The sequence below is a fragment of the Cynocephalus volans genome, chromosome 2, assembly GCF_027409185.1.
Source record: "Cynocephalus volans isolate mCynVol1 chromosome 2, mCynVol1.pri, whole genome shotgun sequence".
Lineage (NCBI taxonomy): Eukaryota > Metazoa > Chordata > Mammalia > Dermoptera > Cynocephalidae > Cynocephalus > Cynocephalus volans.
Window position 1 is genome coordinate 123,994,966 of NC_084461.1, and position 20,851 is coordinate 124,015,816.

General features: G+C 47.2%; 3 protein-coding genes across 3 annotated transcripts; 2 read left to right on the top strand and 1 right to left on the bottom strand.

The window, feature by feature from the left end:
* The first annotated feature begins 155 nt into the window (after positions 1–155).
* IK (IK cytokine) lies at positions 156–11,408 on the top strand. Its single transcript, XM_063085546.1, has 20 exons — positions 156–299; positions 720–786; positions 2,414–2,506; positions 3,014–3,073; positions 4,023–4,190; positions 4,356–4,470; positions 4,927–4,997; positions 5,270–5,316; positions 6,151–6,314; positions 7,215–7,323; positions 7,665–7,704; positions 7,848–8,073; positions 8,310–8,328; positions 8,806–8,884; positions 9,172–9,252; positions 9,490–9,547; positions 10,530–10,618; positions 10,818–10,926; positions 11,108–11,142; positions 11,231–11,408. Exons 1-20 carry the CDS (start codon positions 284–286, stop codon positions 11,256–11,258), a joined length of 1,674 nt encoding a protein of 557 aa, XP_062941616.1. The 5' UTR covers positions 156–283; the 3' UTR covers positions 11,259–11,408.
* A 1,971-nt stretch (positions 11,409–13,379) lies between these two features.
* On the top strand, positions 13,380–18,122 carry WDR55 (WD repeat domain 55). Its single transcript, XM_063086672.1, has 7 exons — positions 13,380–13,649; positions 16,317–16,417; positions 16,503–16,590; positions 16,699–16,878; positions 16,977–17,076; positions 17,170–17,339; positions 17,425–18,122. Exons 1-7 carry the CDS (start codon positions 13,459–13,461, stop codon positions 17,744–17,746), a joined length of 1,152 nt encoding a protein of 383 aa, XP_062942742.1. The 5' UTR covers positions 13,380–13,458; the 3' UTR covers positions 17,747–18,122.
* On the bottom strand, positions 17,969–20,697 carry DND1 (DND microRNA-mediated repression inhibitor 1). Its single transcript, XM_063086673.1, has 4 exons — positions 20,633–20,697; positions 20,385–20,502; positions 19,542–20,003; positions 17,969–18,903 (listed from the first exon to the last, which is right to left on the bottom strand). Exons 1-4 carry the CDS (start codon positions 20,654–20,656, stop codon positions 18,446–18,448), a joined length of 1,062 nt encoding a protein of 353 aa, XP_062942743.1. The 5' UTR covers positions 20,657–20,697; the 3' UTR covers positions 17,969–18,445.
* Between the last annotated feature and the right edge of the window lie 154 nt (positions 20,698–20,851).

Here is a 20,851-nt window from a genome sequence, read left to right on the forward strand (position 1 = left end):
TCTCCAGTCGGACCAATAGCGGACACGCCGGCCTCCGCCATGACTGACGTAAGGGGGCGGGGAAAAGTTTAGCCAATGACATTAAAGAATTGTAGGGTAATGGGGCGGTCTTCCTCTAATTTCTCCGCGCACAGGCTAGGACAGACGGGAGAGGTAGGAAGCGGAAAGGCTCGGTACGCAAAGCACTGTGGGTTGACTTCTGAGGTGCACTGTGGGAAAAGGATTGTCGCCGCAGTGTTGTTGGAGCCTTGGTCCTTGCTGGCGTTCAAAGACAGCGGACAAAATGCCGGAGCGAGATAGTAAGGCTCGGGTCATCTTCGCTTTCTTCGGCGTGGGACTCGGGGCATTTGGCGTGTTACTTTAGCTTTTGAGTTTAAGCGGTGTGTGTGTGAGTGAGAGAGACAGAGACAGAGAGACACGACTGGATCCCGCAGAAGCCGTTCTGCCCCAAGTGAGGCCGGATAGCTCCAGACTCTTATCAATCCTCGTTCCTGCCCCAAGTGACGTCGTGCGGCTTTTGTCTGTGGATTCTCCCGTCCCTTTAGTTAATACTGAATTGCGCCTGTTCATCTTTCACTTAATATTTTAGATGTGATGTTCGGGCAGGTTTAGGGGCCCTCTGTACACCCACAGCTCCTTGTATTTTCCCGTTTCAGCACTTATCACATTGTACTGTCACTGCCGCTCTTGACTAAATTAATGCCAATTCTTTTTGTTAGGTGAGCCGTTCTCCAACCCTTTGGCCCCAGATGGCCACGATGTGGATGATCCTCACTCCTTCCACCAGTGAGTATTTTATCGTAGGACCATGGGAATGAGCTGGGAATGAGTAGAGTGGTGATGTTGATGGTGAAAACATTCTGAATGTCTCTGGCCGGTTAGCTCAGTTGGTTAGAGCGTGGTGCTGATAACACCAAGTTCCAGGGCTTGATCCCTGTACTGGCCAGCAAAAAAAAAAAAAAAAAAAAAAAAAAAAAAAAAATCTGAATGTTATGTCAGCAAGGATGGTCAAAAAATCGTACCACTTGGCCCTGTATCTCTGTGAACCTTAATTGGATCAGGCCAATTGCATAACAGTGTTACAGGGGAAATTCTGGCAGGGAAGGTGCTAGTTTTTTTACTATGTTGTTTAATTACACACTATATAGGAATTAATTCTTCCTGTAGAAAATTAAAACATCAGAAATAAGAGTAAAGCCATCTTTGATAACATTCCCAATTGCAGTCTCACTTTTATCTTTTTTATGTGTATCTTTTTCTCTTTTTTAAGAGAAAAATGTATGTATATGTATTTATATACATACATGCGTATTTGAGGAAAATATTGCTTTGTAAGTTAAAATATTAAGTTAAATGGCATTATTCTGTATATACCATGTATACCATTTTGTAACTTGCTTTTTTTTTTTTTTTTTAACCCCACTCAATATCTTAGAGATTATTTTCAGGGCAGTGATGAGGACACCCTCCTTGACTAAACTTTAGTCAGGTTCCTCCAAGAGTTCTGTTTTTGAGTAGGCCTTGTCCTTGGTCTGCTGAGTTCAGTTTTAGCAAAGAATCAAGCCCCCATCCCCCCCCAAGTTTCTCTTAGTAAGCTTCTCTAAATCCCCACTTGTCTCTGTTGTATTTGGAGTTAAATTCAATCTCTCTCCGTTGTTACAACAGTCTTGGCTCCTATTGCAGTACTCTTCAATAAAGTCTTCCTTGGGAGGAAGAGGAACTAGATTAGTTATCATGGGTGGGGGAAGGGGAGCTTGATTGATTATGAAGAGTGGGGGGATTCTTTATAAACTGGCTTAGCAGGATTCTTTTTTAAAACTGGGTCAGCAGACCGAGAAAGAGCCCTAGTCAGAAGAGGGCTCAAAAGAGTCTGACTATATTTTGGTCAAGGAGGGAGTCTTTGTCAGTGTACCAATTAATGTTATCTCTTGTACTCTCAGTGCTATCTGTTCCACATTTGGGAAACACTTTATTCTCAGGTTAATGGACATAGAGGTTGTTCAACCTTTTTGTAATTTTCAAGGCTATAATTGAACTTCTTTTACAGGCCTTCTTATATACAAATGCCAGTAATTGGAAAGGCTAAATATAGATAAATGGAGTTGCTGGATCATGGGGTATATATGCGCTTCAGTTTTAAGAAATACTGCCAAATTGCCCTCCAAAATGTTTATACTCATTTACATCCCCATCAGCAGTATATGAGAGTATTCTCTTTCTGAATTATCACTCATACTCAATTTATCAAATTTTTTGGTAGTTAACACTCTGATGCATTAAAAGTCTTTAATGCATGTCTTTGTTTTCATTTGTATTTCTCTGATTTCTAGTAAAGTTAACTGTGTGTTTTTACATGTTCCTTTTCCATTTCTTATTGGGTACTAATTTTTGAAATCTTTACCTTTTCTTCTAGATCAAAACTTACTAATGAAGACTTCAGGAAACTTCTCATGACCCCAAGGGCTGCACCTACTTCTGCTCCACCCTCTAAGTCACGTCACCATGAGTAAGTCTTCTGGTGATCCAACCTGTCTCCCATCTTCCTTGCTCCTACTTATCTCTTTTTACCAGATTGTCTTAGGAGCTGGAAGGCTAGTCCTTTATGAATCCTATGGTTCTGATTTTCTCCCTGTTGAGATTGAAGTTCCAGTGATTACAGGTATGCCCTGGTATCTCATTGTTTCTCAGAGTATGTTTCATGGACTGTTGCATTAGAGTCCTTGATGGTGCAAATAGACAGATATCTGGGCCTATTCCAGCCCCACCGACTCAGACTCTCTGGGACAGATAATTGGGGATATATAATTTTAATAGTCCCTCAGGTATTTGTTGTGTTTTCTGAAGTTTGAGAACTGCTCACCTATAAATATCGACATGGATTTCTGCCTGATTGAAACTGTTGCTTTGGCCGGTTTTATAGGCCTTTCTTTAGTCCTCAAGGCTACTTCTCGGGGTTTCTGGGGCTGTGTCAATATTTTACTATCAGTGAATTTCTTTCTTTTTTTTTTTTTAGGATGCCAAGGGAGTACAATGAGGATGAAGACCCAGCTGCACGAAGGAGGAAAAAGAAAAGGTGAAGGAATTGGTGGCAAAACCAAGCCCCCAACAAAAAAAAAATAAAAAAAGAAAATGTGAAGGAAGGGTGGAGGGGTGTTAGGTGTTAAGGTGGATAGTGTTTGAGGAGAAAGGAGTAGGGGATAGTTATGAGGCTGGATACTGAGTTTTGTTGTTTTGAAGTTCTCTGCTTACTTTTTTTTCAATTTTATTTATATTGGTTTTTGTTGGGTACACTTTCCGCTTTTCTTAATGGAGAGGAGTGGTAGAGTGGCAGTACAGGGCTTTGGAGTCAGCCTGTATTTTAATTTTGTCTTCACCAATTTCTACCTGGATAACCTTGGGCATTTTGCTTAACTTCCCTAATCTGTGGATGGAATGGAGGTAGTGATAATAGCTTTTATCAGGTTGTTATGAGGATCAGCTGTCATAGTGCATTTAAGCACATAGCACTAGTGCCTGGCATTTTGTTACCACCCGATAAATCTTGACTGCCATCATCATCATTATTATTATTTATATGGTACTAAACTTTCTGGACCTGGTACTTTGCTTTCCCTCTTTTCTGGGGTGGACCAGCAAGGAATGAGTTGTTTTTAGCTGAAATTGGAAGATAAAAATTCAGAGGATTTTCTGAATTCAGAAATTCAGAGGATTTTCTGATTGCTGTGTGGAAAAGTCTCCTGTACCTATAAAGAATCATTAGAGTTGGGTGACATTAAATAGAGTTCTGAAGTGACAGATAAAGTGTCCCAAGGTGGCATTGGAACAGTATGTCTGTGAACTGAAATAAGCTGTAGCTCTGATTTTGAGGACTATCAGGAGGTGGCCAGCAGTTCTATCAGAACATATATGAGCTTTCACCATATAGAACAGGATGAAGATGTAGGGAAACAGGCAGCAATGGTTCTGTTGACCCTAAGGTAGCAGCTGGTGGGCCTTACACGTTTGCCTTTCTGTTGTCCCAGTTATTATGCCAAGCTACGCCAACAAGAAATTGAGAGAGAGAGAGAGCTGGCAGAGAAGTACCGGGACCGTGCCAAGGAACGGAGAGATGGCGTCAACAAAGATTATGAGGAAACCGAGCTGATCAGCACCACAGCTAACTACAGGGCGGTGGGCCCCACTGCTGAGGCGTGAGTACCGAGGGGACCAGGGTGTGGTTCCCTCAGCATCCAGAGACAGTCATGGTATGAACTCTTCCTCATACTTTCCCTGCTCTGGAGCCCACACTAAGCCATTTCAAGAGGCATTTGTCACCCACAAAAGACTGTTCTAATGTGGCATCTTTCATTATATAGGGACAAATCAGCTGCAGAGAAGAGAAGACAGTTGATCCAGGAGTCCAAATTCTTGGGTGGTGACATGGAACACACCCATTTGGTGAAAGGCCTGGATTTTGCTCTCCTTCAAAAGGTGAGTCCTGATGGGCAGGTGGGGAGTACTAGAGTGCTGAATGCTTTTGTATGGGCCTTGAAGGATGAGGAGGGAGATGCCTGATAGTTTAGACCACCTAGAATAAGAGCTAAGGGTGGCCCCTCTGTAGGAATAATTGCTAGTCATCCTTCAGGTATCAGTCTAAATTTTATTTCCTTGAGGAAGCCATCCCTGATCAGCCAGGTTTGACTAAGTTTCCTACCCTTCACTTCCTATTTCCTGCACCTTTGCATATTCCTTCTATTTCACTTATAGCAGATATTGCACTTTGTCAAAATTACTTGTCTGTCTCTCCTGTTGTAAGCTGTATTAGAGGACAGTATCTGTCTTGTTTAATATCGTGTTCTTAGTTCCTGGCACAGTGTGGTATAGTAGACATTCAGTAAATATATGTAAAGTGAATGAATGTCTAAATCCTACTTGCTTTCCTGTTAGGTACGAGCTGAGATTGCCAGCAAAGAGAAAGAGGAGGAAGAACTGATGGAAAAGCCCCAGAAGGAGACCAAGTAAGTAAATATTAGGGAAGGCTTGAGAGTTCAGAAAGGTGGACTTAAAGTAGAAACATATGGGCCGGCCTGTGGCTCACTTGGGAGAGTGTGGTGCTGATAACACGAAGGCCAAGGGTTCAGATCCCTATATAGGGATGGCCGGTTAGCTCACTTGGGAGAGTGTGGTGCTGACAACACCAAGTCAAGGGTTAAGATCCCCTTATTGTTCATCTTTAAAAAAAAAAAGTAGAAACATATTTAGCAAAAAAATTGTTGTTTTGTCTTTTCAGGAAAGATGAGGATCCGGAAAATAAAATTGAATTTAAAACACGTCTGGGTGAGTACAGCGTTTCTATAATAATGCCTGTCCATTCTAGGTGAATTGTAGGGAATTTAATGCTCTGGGCAGGATATGCTTACCTTTTCCTCCAACCTCCTTTCCTCTTTCTTGCCCAGCTAATTCTCATAAATCCAGCTAATTATCATAAAATAATCTAATAGAACTCAGACATGGACTTAGTTATTTCATGTGTTATTTATGTCTCGTCAGTTAGATTGGTTGCTCTTTCCAGGTTGGGACTTATGCTTTAGAATGCAGGTAGTATGCTTAGTGATTAAAAGCTCAGAATTTGGAGTCAGATGAAACCACACTGATTTTAGGCAACTGGTTTTTCTTCCTTTTGTTTATCTGTAAAAATTGGGTTAATGTTTACCTAATGGGATAATTTAGGTATGAAAAAAATAAAATATACAAAATGCCTATCATATTGAGCATGAAGTAAAGCTGTTTTTTCCAGCATCATCAATATTACCTTAAACCTCATCCTTCTTCCTCATAGGGCTTAATACAATATGGGCACATAGTGCCCTTGAGAAGGCAATGTGGAAGAGTGGATAGGAACCCAGGCTCTGGAGTTAGACTCCCTGGGTCCCATTCTTTGCTGTGTTACTTGATAGCTATATAACTTTAGGTAAATCATTTAATTGTCAGCCTTAGTATTTTCATCAGTAAAAAGAGGATAATAATGCGTACCTCCCAGGGCTGTTGTGAAGACTGAATGAAGCAAAACATGTATAGCACTGGGCATGATGGCTGGCAAGCACTTCATAAATGGCAGCTGTCACTATAGAAAATTCTCATTGGCTACTTGTGCTCTTCCACTTTTTGTAGGCCGCAATGTTTACCGTATGCTTTTCAAGAGCAAAGCATATGACCGGAATGAGTTGTTCCTGCCAGGCCGCATGGCCTACGTGGTAGACCTGGATGACGAGTATGCTGACACAGATATCCCCACCACTCTTATCCGCAGCAAGGCTGATTGCCCCACCATGGAGGTTAGTGACTGAGTCCTGAGAGCCCTTCACATGGGCCTCAAACCTGGGAATCAGCCTTGCCTCTCTCCTATCCATTATCTATCACATCACCAAGTCCTGTTCACTTTTTACCTCCTAAATCTCAACTGAATCCGTTCTCCATTTCCACCAATAATATTCTTGTCTAAGTCATAATCTCTTGCTGGAACTGTTAAAAGAGGCTTCTAACTAGTTTCTCTACTTCCACTCTGGTTTCCTTCCGATATGTTATTTCTTTTTATTGAGATGTTATTCATGTGCCATATAATTCATCCTTCTTTTCTGTTTGTTTTTGTTTTTTTGGTAGCTGGCCATTATGGGGTAATTCACCCTTTTAAAGTGTACAATTCAGTGGTTTTTTAGTGTATTCTCAGAGTTGTATATAACCTTTACCACAATCAATTTTAGAACATTTTCATCACTCCAAAAGGAAATTAGCCTTCACCCTGCCCCTGCATATCTCTTCATCCCATTATGGTTTTAACACATGGCCAGGCTGATCTTTTTAAAACATAAATTTCTGACTCATTATAGTTCAGAAGCTTTCAGTGGTTTCTTGTTGTTTCTAGGATAGAGAGCAAAATCTTTACCGTGGCCTGTGAGCCCCTGTAATATCTGGCTTTCTAGCCTCTTTTCACCATGCCTCCTTGTTCTTTGTTCTCCAGCCATCCTTGCTTCCTTGAATGTTGTAGATTGTAGATTTGCTTTTCACCCAGGGCCTTTGTGCATGTTGTTTCATCTGTATGGAATGTCCTTCCACAACATCTCTTTTCCCTGTCTACTTAGTTAATTGTAACTCCTTCAGTTTGTTAAGTGAATGAATGAATAAATGAAGAGATTTCTGCTTGATGGGATAACATTCTTGTTTCTTGGGGTTTTCAGGCCCAGACTACACTGACCACAAATGACATTGTCATCAGCAAGCTCACCCAGATTCTTTCATACCTAAGGCAGGGTACCCGCAACAAGAAGCTCAAGAAGAAGGATAAAGGTACCTGGGGGGTTAGGGAGAGAAACCTTATTCCTGGAGGGGCATTTGGGGATGGAACCAAGGTCTTCTGGAGCCTTCTGTTTCCAGGACATTGGGAGGCTCCTAGGGAACAGAGAAAAATGGGAGCAATGGAGCATTGGTAAGGAGATGATTATGTCCAGGTTCTATCTGCTTGACCCACCCAGAGCAATGGTCAGGTTTGAAGCATGAGGAGGGAGAATGGGTAACTTGTTCCCATGTTTTAAACAGATGTTTAAAAGGTTATTGGGAATTGGAGAGGATAGTGAGGCTGTGTGGGAATTAACAAAGGAGTGTATTCCTTATTCCTCTTTACATTTCAGGAAAGCTGGAAGAGAAGAAACCTCCTGAGGCTGACATGAAGTATGTATTCTAGTCCCTGGCATCTGATTAGAGGGAGGGGGCTCTGCATTTCTTGTCTTTGGTATTTTGGGGAGGCCTTGGTGGAGGAAAGGACAGGGGAAGTGGAGGTGTGTGTAGGCAGCTAGCGATCTCTGTTTTCCTAGCATTTTTGAAGACATTGGGGATTATGTCCCTTCCACCACCAAGACACCCCGGGACAAGGAGCGGGAGAGATATCGGGAAAGGGAGCGTGACCGAGAGAGAGACAGAGATCGTGACCGAGAGCGGGAGCGAGAACGAGATCGGGAGCGTGAGCGAGAGCGGGACCGAGAGAGAGAGGAGGAAAAGAAGAGGCACAGCTACTTTGAGAAGCCAAAAGTGGACGATGAGGTGAGATGTGGGCCCTTCATACCAAATGGAGGAGCTGCCCCTCTCTGCCTGCCTAGCCAGGTACAGGACCCTCCTATTTTATAGGTGTCTCATGGCTCTGCAGCAGCAGCTAACCCAGGATAGGAACCATCCTGGAAATTGGGGCAAGGTGGGGTGAGGAATTGATTCATACTTCTGGGAGGGATGAGTAGGAATTCCTCATAGTGACACTCATCTCAGTTTTTGTTTTCTTTTAGCCCACGGACGTTGACAAAGGTGGGTTGCAGCCACAGCATCTTACATTGGCTCTAGCAGTCCTTCTTTCCCCTGGGTTGAGAGTCTGACCTAGAGTGCAGAGCCAGCGAAGGTGGGATTGGGATGCTTCCTGGTTCTGAGTCTTCATAAGCATCAGGTCTTGCTTTATGGAATAGACAGAGGATGAGTGAGTCTGGAGTTCCCTCCACCTTCCTGGGCAATGGCAAGGCATATTTGCTCTTAGATATAATTCTTCCAGGCCTGGGGTTCTGAGGAGGTGAGGCAGAGGTTGAGAGTGAAATGTTCTGGGTACCTTACCCACATTTCAACCAGAGTAGCTCATTATTAGTTGGAGTTTGGTTAAAATTTTGTTAGGTAAAAGAGCTCTGTTGTCTGAAAAAATGTTTTTGTGAAAGCTACAGGTGGGAAGTATGTTGTGGAGAGGAGGTTTTGAGAGCCTCAGTTCAAAATCTGAGCAGAGTTCTCTTTTTCCCCTAGGACCTGGGTCTGCCAAGGAGTTGATCAAGTCCATCAATGAAAAGTTTGCTGGGTCTGCTAGCTGGGAAGGCACTGAATCATATCCTTTATTTTAATATGTTCCTGGGTTCCAGAGAACTGTTCTCTTTTCATTCCAACTCCACCTGCCTTCCTGCTCCCTCATACCCCTCAATCCGCTCCTTCCCTTTTGTGTTGAGTTTTTTGACAGATGTGAAATGCTTTGGTCCTTCCACAGAGTATCCACTGAAGCTCACAGCCCTTTCCTTAAAATTTTCATGTTGGAGCTTCTATTCCTTGGCCCCTCCTGCCTGAAGCTTTTCTGTGATAGGAGAAATTCTATCTAGTATTTTCTTTAACATAGCATATGCTAAAGAAGCCAGAAGACAAAAAGCAGCTGGGAGATTTCTTTGGCATGTCCAACAGTTATGCAGAGTGCTACCCAGCTACGTAAGTGAGACCCTGTTAAGGGAGGCTGGGATGGTTGGAGAACAAGTTAGGGGCTGAGGTGGAAATTTGCTGGAACCCAGGAGTACTTCTTACTTAAATGAATTATTCTGTTGGACTCTGAGTTGGGAGGTCTGGGGTGGTCATTCCCAGGCAGATAGTCTCTTAGGTGAGTTAGTTTCTGGATGAAGCATAAGGATCTGGGTCTGCAGCATTTGTTTAACTGTTGCTTCTCTTTAGGATGGATGACATGGCTGTGGATAGTGACGAGGAGGTGGATTATAGCAAAATGGACCAGGTGTGTAGTTAGAAGGATGGTGGGGACCTTTGGGCTGTTACTCTTTAGCACATATCTTCTTTTCCACTTCCAGAAATTCTGTCTCTCATTTACTGGGCCCTACCCTCCTTCAGTGGCAGCAATAGAAGCAGCAGCATTGTGGGTCACAAGCAGCTTAACTGTTTTGCATAAAATCACATGAAAGAGAGCCAATAATCTATTTCTTATTTCCTACAATTGTTGTGCCAGGCTTTGATTCCCATCCTAGGCAGTAAGCAAGTATTAACGCATAAGCAGAAAGGACAGAAGGAATTGCTAGTCTTTAGAAAATAACTGAATTTAGGGCCGAGCCCGTGGCGCACTTGGTAGAGTGCTGCGCTGGCAGCGCGGCGACGCTCCCGCCGCGGGTTCGGATCCTATATAGGACTGACCGGTGCACTCACTGGCTGAGTGCCGGTCACGAAAAAAAAAAAAAAAAAAGACAAAAAAAAAAAGAAAGAAAATAACTGAATTTTATTCTATCCAGGATTGAACTTTTTCTCTACATCTTAAAGTTAAAAAACAAAACAAACCACCACTAACACCATTGATGGTGAAGAAATCTCATCTACATTTCCCTTATTGTCTGTGTACTGCAGTGGTTAAGAGCATGGTTTAATCTTGGAGCCTTGTTTAATCCTGCCATGGCCATTTATTAGTTTTATGACCTTGCCAAGATTTTTTTTTTTTTTACTGCTTATGCCTCAGTTTCCTCATCAGGATAATGGAGAGAAATATAGTTCCTCTTCATGGACTTTCTGTAAAAATTAAATAAGATGTGTCTGCTGTTCAGAATAATGCCTGGCACAGTAAGTATGTAGTAAGCATTTATTATTTATTAGGGTAGGATTTATGAATGGTGAAACCTGGGATTGTGGGAGAGTCTGGTTTTACTCAAGGGCAGAAATTCCATTTTCACTGACATCTCTTCCTTCCCTGCCCCCCCCCTTCTGTCCTGTAATAGGGTAATAAGAAGGGCCCCTTAGGTCGCTGGGACTTTGATACCCAGGAGGAATACAGCGAGTATATGAACAACAAAGAGGCTTTGCCCAAGTGAGTTGGTATTGAATGTGGGCAGGGAGTAAAGAGGGGTATGGAGATTTTGTGGACTAGCCCACACCAGGTTAGAGGGTGTGGTCTGGCTGAGATATTCTTAAAGAGGTCTCTGCCCACAGGGTCTTCTGGGAAAACCCTGCTACTGCTATGCAAGGTTCTGTTGCCTTCTTCCCCCAATTGTCTTTTTTGTCCTCAGGGCTGCATTCCAGTATGGTATCAAGATGTCTGAAGGGCGGAAAACTAGGCGCTTCAAGGAAACCAATGACAAGGCAGAGCTTGATCGCCAGTGGAAGAAAATTAGTGCAGTAAGTCGGACTGCCCCTTGGATGGGAGGTTTCAGTTGGGAGTAGACATGGGCCCACAGATCCAGGAGTAGGCATGAAGTTGGAGAGCCACAGAAGTGAGAGAGAGGTCAGCCTTGGGCCTCAGGTGAGCCTAGACTGGCAGTGTGACTGCAGTATAGACTATTACTTGTTCTTTTTGCAGATCATTGAGAAGAGGAAGAAGATGGAAGCTGATGGGTGAGCAGCAGCATTCTTTCTCTGCGGGACTGGTGGGAATTTCTTAATGGATTGATCTTATGCTGACCCATTTCTCTTTCCATTGCAGGGTTGAAGTGAAGAGACCAAAATACTAATCTCTAGTTCCAACTGGAGAATCTCCACAAAGATGTGATCCCCACTGCTTTCTTTCTACAGTTCCCCAAAAGGTTGCAAGATGTTTTTTTTTTTTGTGAATGTATATACAATTTTATTGTATAATCATTTGGTTCCATTAAAATTGATTAACCTGCTGTCTTATCTTTTCTATATTGAGCATCCCCCCCTAGGGTCTCAGGAACACCAAACAGGCTAATTCCACTGGTTGTATAAAATCACTTGCAGAAAGTCATTTTAGTTTTTTCCTGAGCTGTGGTTCTAGATTCTTAGTAAGAATGTTTACTAGCTAGTGTGCCCAGTGGAGAAGGGAATAATGACTGTCGCTGATGGGCAGGAAGAATGTAAGGATTATTGGTCTTAAATGTGACTCAGTCAGGCCCATCTGGGGGCTAGTCCCAGGAAAGAGATTCCCTGAAGATTAAGGTCAGCCTGCTGGGCTGTCAATCTGATCCCAGGGCTGCGCAGGATTGGGCTCTGGGTGAAGGCATCTGATGAAAATCACTTGTGCGAACAAAAACCTTTTATGAGTTTTTTCCCTCCTAGGAGATGTAGTAATGCTGAGTACAGATCATTGCCTTGTTGGCTGAAGGGATAACCTTGAAGAAGTGCCTTGGATACCCCCAACAGGTGCAGACTGGCCCTGCAGGTACAGAAATCACTATCCTGACCAGAAGGGTTTGGTATCCTTCAACGCCCTGGAAAGCCAAGGCCAGGGTGAGCCTGCCTCTGACTTTCAAATCACTCCATCCCCCATCCATTTCTGCCTCTCTGCTCATTGTCAGCACTTTGGTCTGGTGCTCATCATTAGAGGTCACTACTTTCTGGCTAGATACAAAGCTGCTATGCCTACCCTAAGTCCATGACTTAGGGACTCACCAGATCCAAGGACAGCTAGAAAGTCACCTTGGCCATTCCCTTGTATTTGATCATTTCTACCTTGATAGGACAGAGCTTTTTGAGGAAGCCAGCTTTGTGCATGGCACTTAAGGGGCTGAAATTGGGCCCTGCCTGCAACAGCAGCTAGGGTGGCTAGTTTCAGACAAATGATGCGCTGGTCCCACGGTTTTAGGCAGCAGTCCCAATTGGGAAAAAGGTCACAGAGACATGTCTCAGAGGGAAATACCTGGAGGATCACTAAGAGCAAGACCTGGGCATTGACTACCAGTTTAAAATTGTTTCTGCAAGACCACCAACCCCCATGGAAGTGACCAAGACCGCCTGGTTGGCCACATAGTGACAAGAACTCAACACCACACAGCAAATTTTCCAGTCACTCAGCCAACGGGACACAGAGCCTCTCTAACCTCACTTTTTTCACCTCTTTAGGGGTGTTGGGCATCAGCATATGAGATACCTTAGAAAGCTTAGTACTACAGAGATGTGAGCAGGTTCTCTTCAGCCAGAGGAGCACCTACTCCTCATCTGCTGCGCCATGAAGAGCCCTCCCTCTTTGTGGAGTCTCGTAACAGCGATGTCCAGAACGTCAGCAGTCGTGCCACTTTCCTGTTTGGCAATTTCTTAGTAGATCTGAGCACAGCCGGTCCAGCCCGCTGAGGGTCTGGAGCCAAACTGTAGGAACGGGCGCAGGGCGCTGTTCGTTTGGCCACGAAGACTTTGGGCGTAGACGGCAGCGGCTTGAGTGTGTGCCCTGGCTGCCCACTGTCCGTGACCCCCCAGTATGTCATCTCACGGCGTGAGCTTTTGCTGTTTCCGACCGCTCTGGCTGTCGCTTGCCATGATCTTGGGTTTTACCAAGCCACGAACGACTGGCGTCCCTCTCACCTATCCCGAGGTCATTAAGTCCTCCTGGTTGTAGGAGGGAACACCAAACTGTCAGGATGGGTCAGGATGAGGGGAAAGGACTTTACACAGTTCCCAACTTCACGTGAAGTGACTACGGAGGGAGGGGATTGACAGCGCACTGTCAAGCTAGCTCAAGCTAGCTCAAGCACTGGGCACAGGTGGACAAGGAAGCGGTGGACCGCGGAACCGCAACCTCCCGAGTCCTCTCCAGCCGCAACCGCGGTGGCCCGCCCACCTCTTCTGGGAGATAGAGAATGCCGACGACATTTCCGGCTCCGCCCCGCGACGCGGAAGCTGCGTGCTGGGCCACTCCAGCGTGTGACTCGTTCCCGGGCTGCCGGCCCTTCAGCAGCTCGCCTCGGAATCCTCCCTGGCATGGACCGCAAGTGTGAGGAGAGGCCCGCAGAGGATGGGAGTGACGAGGAGGACCCTGACCCCATGGCAGCCCCGGCGCGGATCCGGGACACCCCCGAAGACATCTTGCTGGAAGCGCCGGCCAGTGGGCTGGCGCTCCATCCGGCCCGCGACATCCTGGCAGCAGGGGACGTGGACGGGGACGTGTTCGTGTGAGTGCGGGGCAGGGCCGGCGGCGTGGTGAGAGTGGGGGCGTCGGAGCTCCTGGTCTGGAATCTCCCCAGGGATGGAGCTGGGACGAGGAAGGAGGAGAGAAAGTTGCAGGGAGACGAATTTTGCAAGACTCGCTGTTCGTCCAGTAACATTAGGCTTTCAACAAGTCACCACACAAACCTGTTGAACGAACTGAAAGGAGGACAAAGTAGCTGGCATTGTCGTGACGGAGCCCAGCGACATTAGGAGACAAGAAGGCGTCTAAGGCCCCGTTATTTCCCACTGAATTATTATATTGAACCTGAAACAGTCTCAACGGGCCTATTGCTTTTGCTTCTTGCCCCTTTAATCGATCTTTCAAAAACACGAATCCAACCAGTCCCTTCATTGATTAAAACCCTCCAATGGCCTACTTTTAGAATTTAGTAAAATCTCCTTAATCCGGCTTTTAAGTCCTTACCATCTGGCCCTTGTCTGTTCTTCCTTTTGCTTTCTGTGCTCACTCATCCTTATCTTTTAAATGTATCTTGAAGCCTCAATTCCTTTGCACACCCCATTCCTTATTCCTTGAAAACTCTTTCTCCCTTTTACCTACTATCCTGAGTTCTCAGCATCTCTTCCCTCTTCCTCCATGCCCCAGACTAAATTAGGTTACCTGTTGGATACTGCCATGGCTCTAGGTAGCATGGTACTTTTCCTTCATAAACTTCACTGGTATAATGGTTTGTAACCACACATCCGTTTGTGTAATTATTCGAATGCTTGCCTCTTCCATTAAAGAAACGTTTTTCAGATTTTTTACCTTGCTCCACAGTAAAAATACCTCTTATGTTATTTGTGATGCCCTCTGATAATTTCTGGTTTATTTTATTCTATCATTCCCATATGCATATGCACAGTGCAGATTGCAACTTTCTAATGGATTATGACTGGAATTTGAAGAACACTGTTCTGGAGCGTAATCTGTAGTCTGTTTTATTCCCTGGTTTATCTCCTTCCTCTAGTCCAGGGTAGGTGCCCAATACATGTTTGATTTTGAAAAAATAATGGAGGCAGGAAGCATTGCAAAGCCACTAAAGGTTTTAACCAGGAGAATTGTGCTATCAGATTTACTTGATGACTTTAAAATTTAATCACTCATTAACTGTAATGGCCTTAGGCAAGTTAACTTCTGCATTTTCATCTTTTTTGTGGGGGGGCGGGGAGAGGGCTGCTGGTGGGTAAAGGGATCTGAACCCTTGACTTTGGTGTTATTCATTTTCATCTTTGAAAATGGGAATAATAATACCTACCATGCAGGGGGGACAGTGTTTAGTACAGTGCCTGAGCAGTTAAACAAATATAGGTTACTTTCTATACTGTCCATATTTACAGTGCCAGACACTTGGGAGTCACCTAGACCTCCACTTTTCTATACACCTCCAAACCCCCATTGCTTTGGTTTGTCATCAGTTTCTGTTTCAGTCTCAGAAAAGATTCTGGAGGGCACCCCTTGGGTCTCCCCATTCCCCTTCCACAGCCACTGCCTTCTGGTGGGCCTCTGACTTCTCCTATGACCATTCCAGAGAGGTTCCTTTTCCCAGATTAGGTTGAGACTTGTGCTTGGCCTACATAGTCTCAAGCCCAGTTCAGCCCATCTTTCCAGATTCAGCAATGCCCCTCTCTTGCCACTTGAACCCTCCTCATTCCTTGTCTCTGCTCTAGAAGGGACATCAATGTCTGCCTCCAGTATCTCTACCCCTTGTTCTCCGCCAAGTGAGCTCTTACTTATTCCTTATGATCCAACTCACATGTCATCACTTTAGTTAGTTTTCCAGGGCTCTCCTCCTTCCTTCCCAAGTATTCAATCTGTGAATATTAAACAACTTTTTCATGCTAGGCACTGAGAAAGCAATGAGTAGACCCAGTTCTGCCCGCCTGCAACTCACTGACAGTTAAGCATTTATTCATTCAGCCCTTTTTGAGGATCTTCTCTGAGGTAGGCATTGGGGATATTCTCCAGACTGGTACTTGCCTCAAAGCTGTTTACATGGCTGGTTGGTTAGCTCACTTGCTTAGAGCATGGTGCTGATAACACCAAGGTCCAGGGTTCTATCCCTGTACTGGCTAGCAGCAAAAAAAAAAAAAAAAAAAAAAAAAAAAGCCGAGTTTACAGGCTGGTCCCTCTGCACCACCTCCATTTTGATCCTACCTCTTTTTCAGCATGTGGTCACAATGTGCTGTAATTAATTGTGGCTTTCTCTAACTTCTGCAGATCTGGAGGGCAAGAGCCCTGCCTTGGTGATTTTTTACATTCCCAACTTCTGGGGCTGATCTAATGTCATTGATTTAACAGATATTTCTGTGCCTCCGCAGTGGTCCAGACCCAATTTTTCCCTAGTCTGGGGCTTTCAAGGATGGTGAAGAGGGGCAGGGTGGAGTGAGGTAACAAAAGTTCTGAGCAAATGTACCTTGAATTAATGTATATTGAATGAAAATAAGCCGTAACACTTGAAGTACACTGAAAGTGGAGAAATGGGATGGTAAAATCTTTGGGGTTAGAGATGTGCAAGTGTAAGCAGGAACTCCTAGGTAGGTGAGAAGTTTGGTCTTATCTATGTGGTCTCTGCACTCCATGCATCCCAGGTGGTGTCTGGAGTTATTCACTCTCCTCCCTCTCTCCCCAGTTTTTCCTACTCTTGCCAGGAAGGAGAAACCAAGGAGCTCTGGTCCTCAGGTCACCACCTCAAGTCCTGCCGAGCTGTGGTCTTCTCTGAAGATGGGCAGAGTGAGTACTGGGGAAGGCAGCCAGCAGTGTGGTGATGGAAAGGGAGCAGTGAGTAGCACCATGACCTGAGCACCTTTTCCTCCAGAACTTGTTACTGTCTCCAAGGACAAAGCCATCCACTTTCTAGATGTGGAGCAAGGCCGACTGGAAAGACGTATTTCCAAGGCTCATGGGTAAGGGGAGCCAGTTGTGTGTATGTGCACAGAGGTGAGGGGTAAGGACTGGGGCTACTGGGACAACAAAGATACTCCAAAAAGTAATCAACGCGTGTGTGTCTCCAGTGCCCCCATCAACAGTGTGCTGCTGGTGGATGAGAATGTTCTGGCCACTGGGGATGACACAGGTGGTGTCCGGCTCTGGGATCAGCGGAAGGAGGGCCCCTTAATGGATATGCGTCAGCATGAGGAGTACATCGCCGACATGGCTCTGGACCCAGCCAAGAAGCTGCTGCTGACAGCCAGGTAGAATCTCAAGTTGCCTCCCTTCCCTACCCCTCCCTGTGTGAAATGTCTTCCTCTAAGTTAGCTTCCAGCTAAGCCTGCTGCTCTCATTTCTACAGTGGGGATGGCTGCCTTGGCGTCTTCAACATCAAGCGACGCCAGTTCGAGCTACTTTCAGAGCCTCAGTCTGGGGACCTGACCACTGTCACCCTCATGAAAGTACAGCTGAGTATAGTGGCATGGCGGGGTGTGTGTGCTAAAGGCTTGGTCTAGGTGGCCTCAAAGATATAGTTTGCCTTCCCTTCCCGGCAGTGTGGGAAGAAGGTGGCCTGTGGCTCCAGTGAAGCTACCATCTACCTCTTCAACTGGAATGGCTTTGGGGCCACAAGTGACCGCTTTGCCCTGAGAGCTGAATCCATTGACTGCATGGTTCCAGTCACTGAGAGTCTGCTGTGCACTGGCTCCACTGATGGAGTCATCAGGTGAGGGAAGTCAAGACAGCCCTCAGGTCATAGGAAGGGGAGGCCCAGCTAGCCAGTACTCCAACACTGTTCTTTCCCTGTCCAGGGCTGTGAACATCCTGCCAAACCGTGTGGTGGGCAGTGTGGGCCAGCATGCTGGGCAGCCAGTGGAAGAGCTGGCCCTCTCCCACTGTGGCCGCTTCCTGGCCAGTAGTGGCCATGACCAGCGCCTCAAGTTTTGGGAAATGGCCCAGCTGCGAGCTGTGGTGGTGGATGATTACCGACGGCGCAAGAAGAAGGGAGGACCACTGCGGGCTCTGAGCAGCAAAGCCTGGAGCAATGATGACTTCTTCTCAGGACTGAGGGAGGAGGGTGAGGACTCCACAGCTCGGGAGGAAGAGGAGGAGAGTGAGGATGACAGTGACTGAAGGGATGAGCTGAGTCAGGACAGCTCCTCACCAGGCATGAGTCTTGCTTCCTGGGATGGATCACCAGAGAGAATATGAATTTATAACACTCTATTGTGCAGCTTAAGAAGATGCAGACAAGCCCAGGACTCCGGGCACTGATGAGAGCACCTGTAGCGGCTGCTCACTCTACCAGTGTAAGACAAACCCTAAGTTGGCGCAGGACAGCACAGACATGTGTACACCAACCAGGGGTTTAATATAAATACAACCAGCATAGAAAAACTCAAAACTATACATAAACCAAAACCAAATGCCAAGAAGTGGGGATAAAGGCAGAATTTCTGACCCTTTGGTTCACCTGACCCTCCAAATAAAATCCAACCAAAAGAAATCAAGAAAATAACCACGATTCATACTAAGCTGTGGGAGGAAGAGGGGTGAGGGGACAAAGGTAGGTATGGGTGTCACCATGGGGTCAGGTCTGACCCTGGGCTGGGAGGGGGAGGGCAAGGTCCTTCACCACAACATAAGCCAAACCTGAGCTGCCCCAGGTGCTAGGAGGCCCTGCCCGAGCAGGGGGGCTGTGTCAGACATGCAGCAGGACCCCTGCCCCTCCCCCAATGGGATCAGATAGTGGCCACCCAGGCCTGCTGGGCTGGAAACTGACACAGGCTCTGCCTACTTGTTTATTAGGCTGCCTGTGGAGAGAGGGTGGGGTCACTGCTTAACGAAGGTACCTGCCTCAGCCCCAGCAGACCACAAGAAGCTGGCCCCAGACTCACTCAGTGCCTCCAGCAGCTGTGCGGACACCGCATCCTTGGCTACCTCATGCCCATCCTGCCCATCTGGGGCCAGCACAACCCAGATAAGGCCGCTGAAAGGCACTGGATGACCAGGGATCACCACCTGGTACCAGAAGTGGTGCCAGCCAGCAGGTCCTGTGCCCAAACACTTGGTGAGGAACACCGGGCTGCCCAGCTTCATTTGTTGGCACAGCAGCTGGAGGGCAGCCCGAGCCCCTTGTGACCCTAGCCTGTCCCTAGCCCAGGCCAATCGGCTGCCCTGCGGCTGTAGGCACCGCAGTGAGGGACCCACAAGGTGCTGGCGGAGTCGCTGCTTCAGGTCTGGCTTGAGCCACTCCACAGCCACCTGCTCTCCACAGAGGCGTGACTGCCCTGCAGGAAAAAAGAGATAAGAGCAGGTCTAAGCCCTGGGCCCAAGCCTCCAAGACTCTGATCCCTTTGTAGTTACACAGGCCTGTTTAATTTATAGCCTCCCATTTCATGGTGGTGTGACCTTGGGTAAGACTAGGAAGCCTAGATAAGGCTTCATTGTCTTTATTTGTAAAGGGGGGGTAATAACTGCTACCTTCATAAGTTTCCTTGTAGAGTACTGGTCATTGCAGGCTTTGTCAACTTCATAACCATCACAATAGCTGATCTTTACTGTGAATACCTGCTAAGAATCATGAAATGTGCTAAATGCCCTAAACCCATTATGTTACTTCTCACAGCTGTCTTGAGAAAGCAGGTTCTATGGTAGATAACAGGTAGGCTGAGTTGGACTTCCTTGGCCAAGTCAGTTTTTCTTACAATATGCTCATCTCTATTTTTCATTGGAATGTTGAGGATTAAGGCAGGAAATAATGCACGCTAAGAGTTAAGTTTAGGTAAGTGGCTCTCAGCACAAATAGTGTAAGGTCGGAAACTCAGGCATGCTTGGTCCTAAGATTTTGTGACTTTAACGCCTATGTAAAGTGCCTGGCAGAACGTGTTTGGCCCCAACCAGCCGCCCCCCGCAGCTTCCACCCTACCTTCCACCAGGGCCTTTTTGGCCATGGCGGCGGCGCGGTGCGAGCTGAACTTGAGCAGCGCGATCTGCGCGGGCACCGGCCCGGGGCTGGGCAGCAGCAGCGCCTCCTGCAGGTCAGGGCCCAGAGGCTGCAGCGCGAGCAACAGCGCACGGCGGCTCACGTCCGGCGGCAACCCATCCACGCTCAGCTCGCTCTTCTCGGTGCTGCGGCACACGAGCAGCGGGCAGGAGGGCCGCAGCGGGTGGTTGTGCAGCGTGGCGATGGCGGCCTGCGCGCCGCGCCGCGAGCTGTAGCGGGCGTAGGCGAAGCCGCGGTTTAGGCCACTGAAGGTCATCATCAGGCGGAACTCGTAGAGGCGGCCCACGCGCTGGAACAGTGGGATCAGCTGGTGCTCGTAGACGTCCTGGGGCAGCCGCCCGATAAACACCTCCGAGCCGGCTGGCGGCGGGCTGCCTACCCAGCCTGGTGGATAGGGTAAGGAGGGGAACCGTCATCCACCCCGATGGTTCCGAGTTTGGGGCCCAAGGAACTCAACGCGGGAGAGCACCCTGTGAGCAAACGTCTGTGAAATGGTTACAGCACCCGCACCTCGGGACATTGGATATCTAGGTGACTGAACTAACAACGGGGCTGGCAGAGTCAGTAGGGGCACCTTAAGACTGGCTCCATTCCTCGATGGGGCGGGCGGATGGGAACCACAGACAGATTTCCTGCTTGGGGGTGTAAATCCGGGTAGTTCGAGGTTTCAGACTGTGGCGCCGGGGGCAGGCCCCTCCCCCCAAGGGAGGTTTGCGAGGCCGTCAAGGATAGAGTAGGCAGGCGTGGGGACTGGGGCTACCGTACCTGGGGGTGGCCCGCCATACTTCCTCTGCCCGTTCACCTGTACCAGGCGGATGCCCGTCTCCCTGACCCACGCCTCCAACGCCGCCTTGTTCTCTGGATTCACCTTCTCACACCATAGCTGAGAGGGAAAAGGCAGGTTGGAATGGCGGATCACCGAGCCCTCCCCAACCTCTCCTGTGGTGTTGTAGTCCATGTAGCAGCGCCCCCCCCCCCCCGCGCGGGTGGGGGCCAAAAAGCCAGCCACTTACCTCACACTCCCGCTTGGACTGCATGGCTCTCCCGCTGGCTGCCTGCACCCCCTTTTATAACTTCCTCCCTATCCGCAGTCTGGAAACTTCCCTACCCCTCCACCCAGCAAGCTCTCGTTGGCTCTGAGCACGACCCCGCCCCCCGAGGGGGTGGAGCTATCCACCGCACGTGCGCCGCGCGGCGTCGGACTCTCAGGTGAAAACTACAAGTAGTCTAGC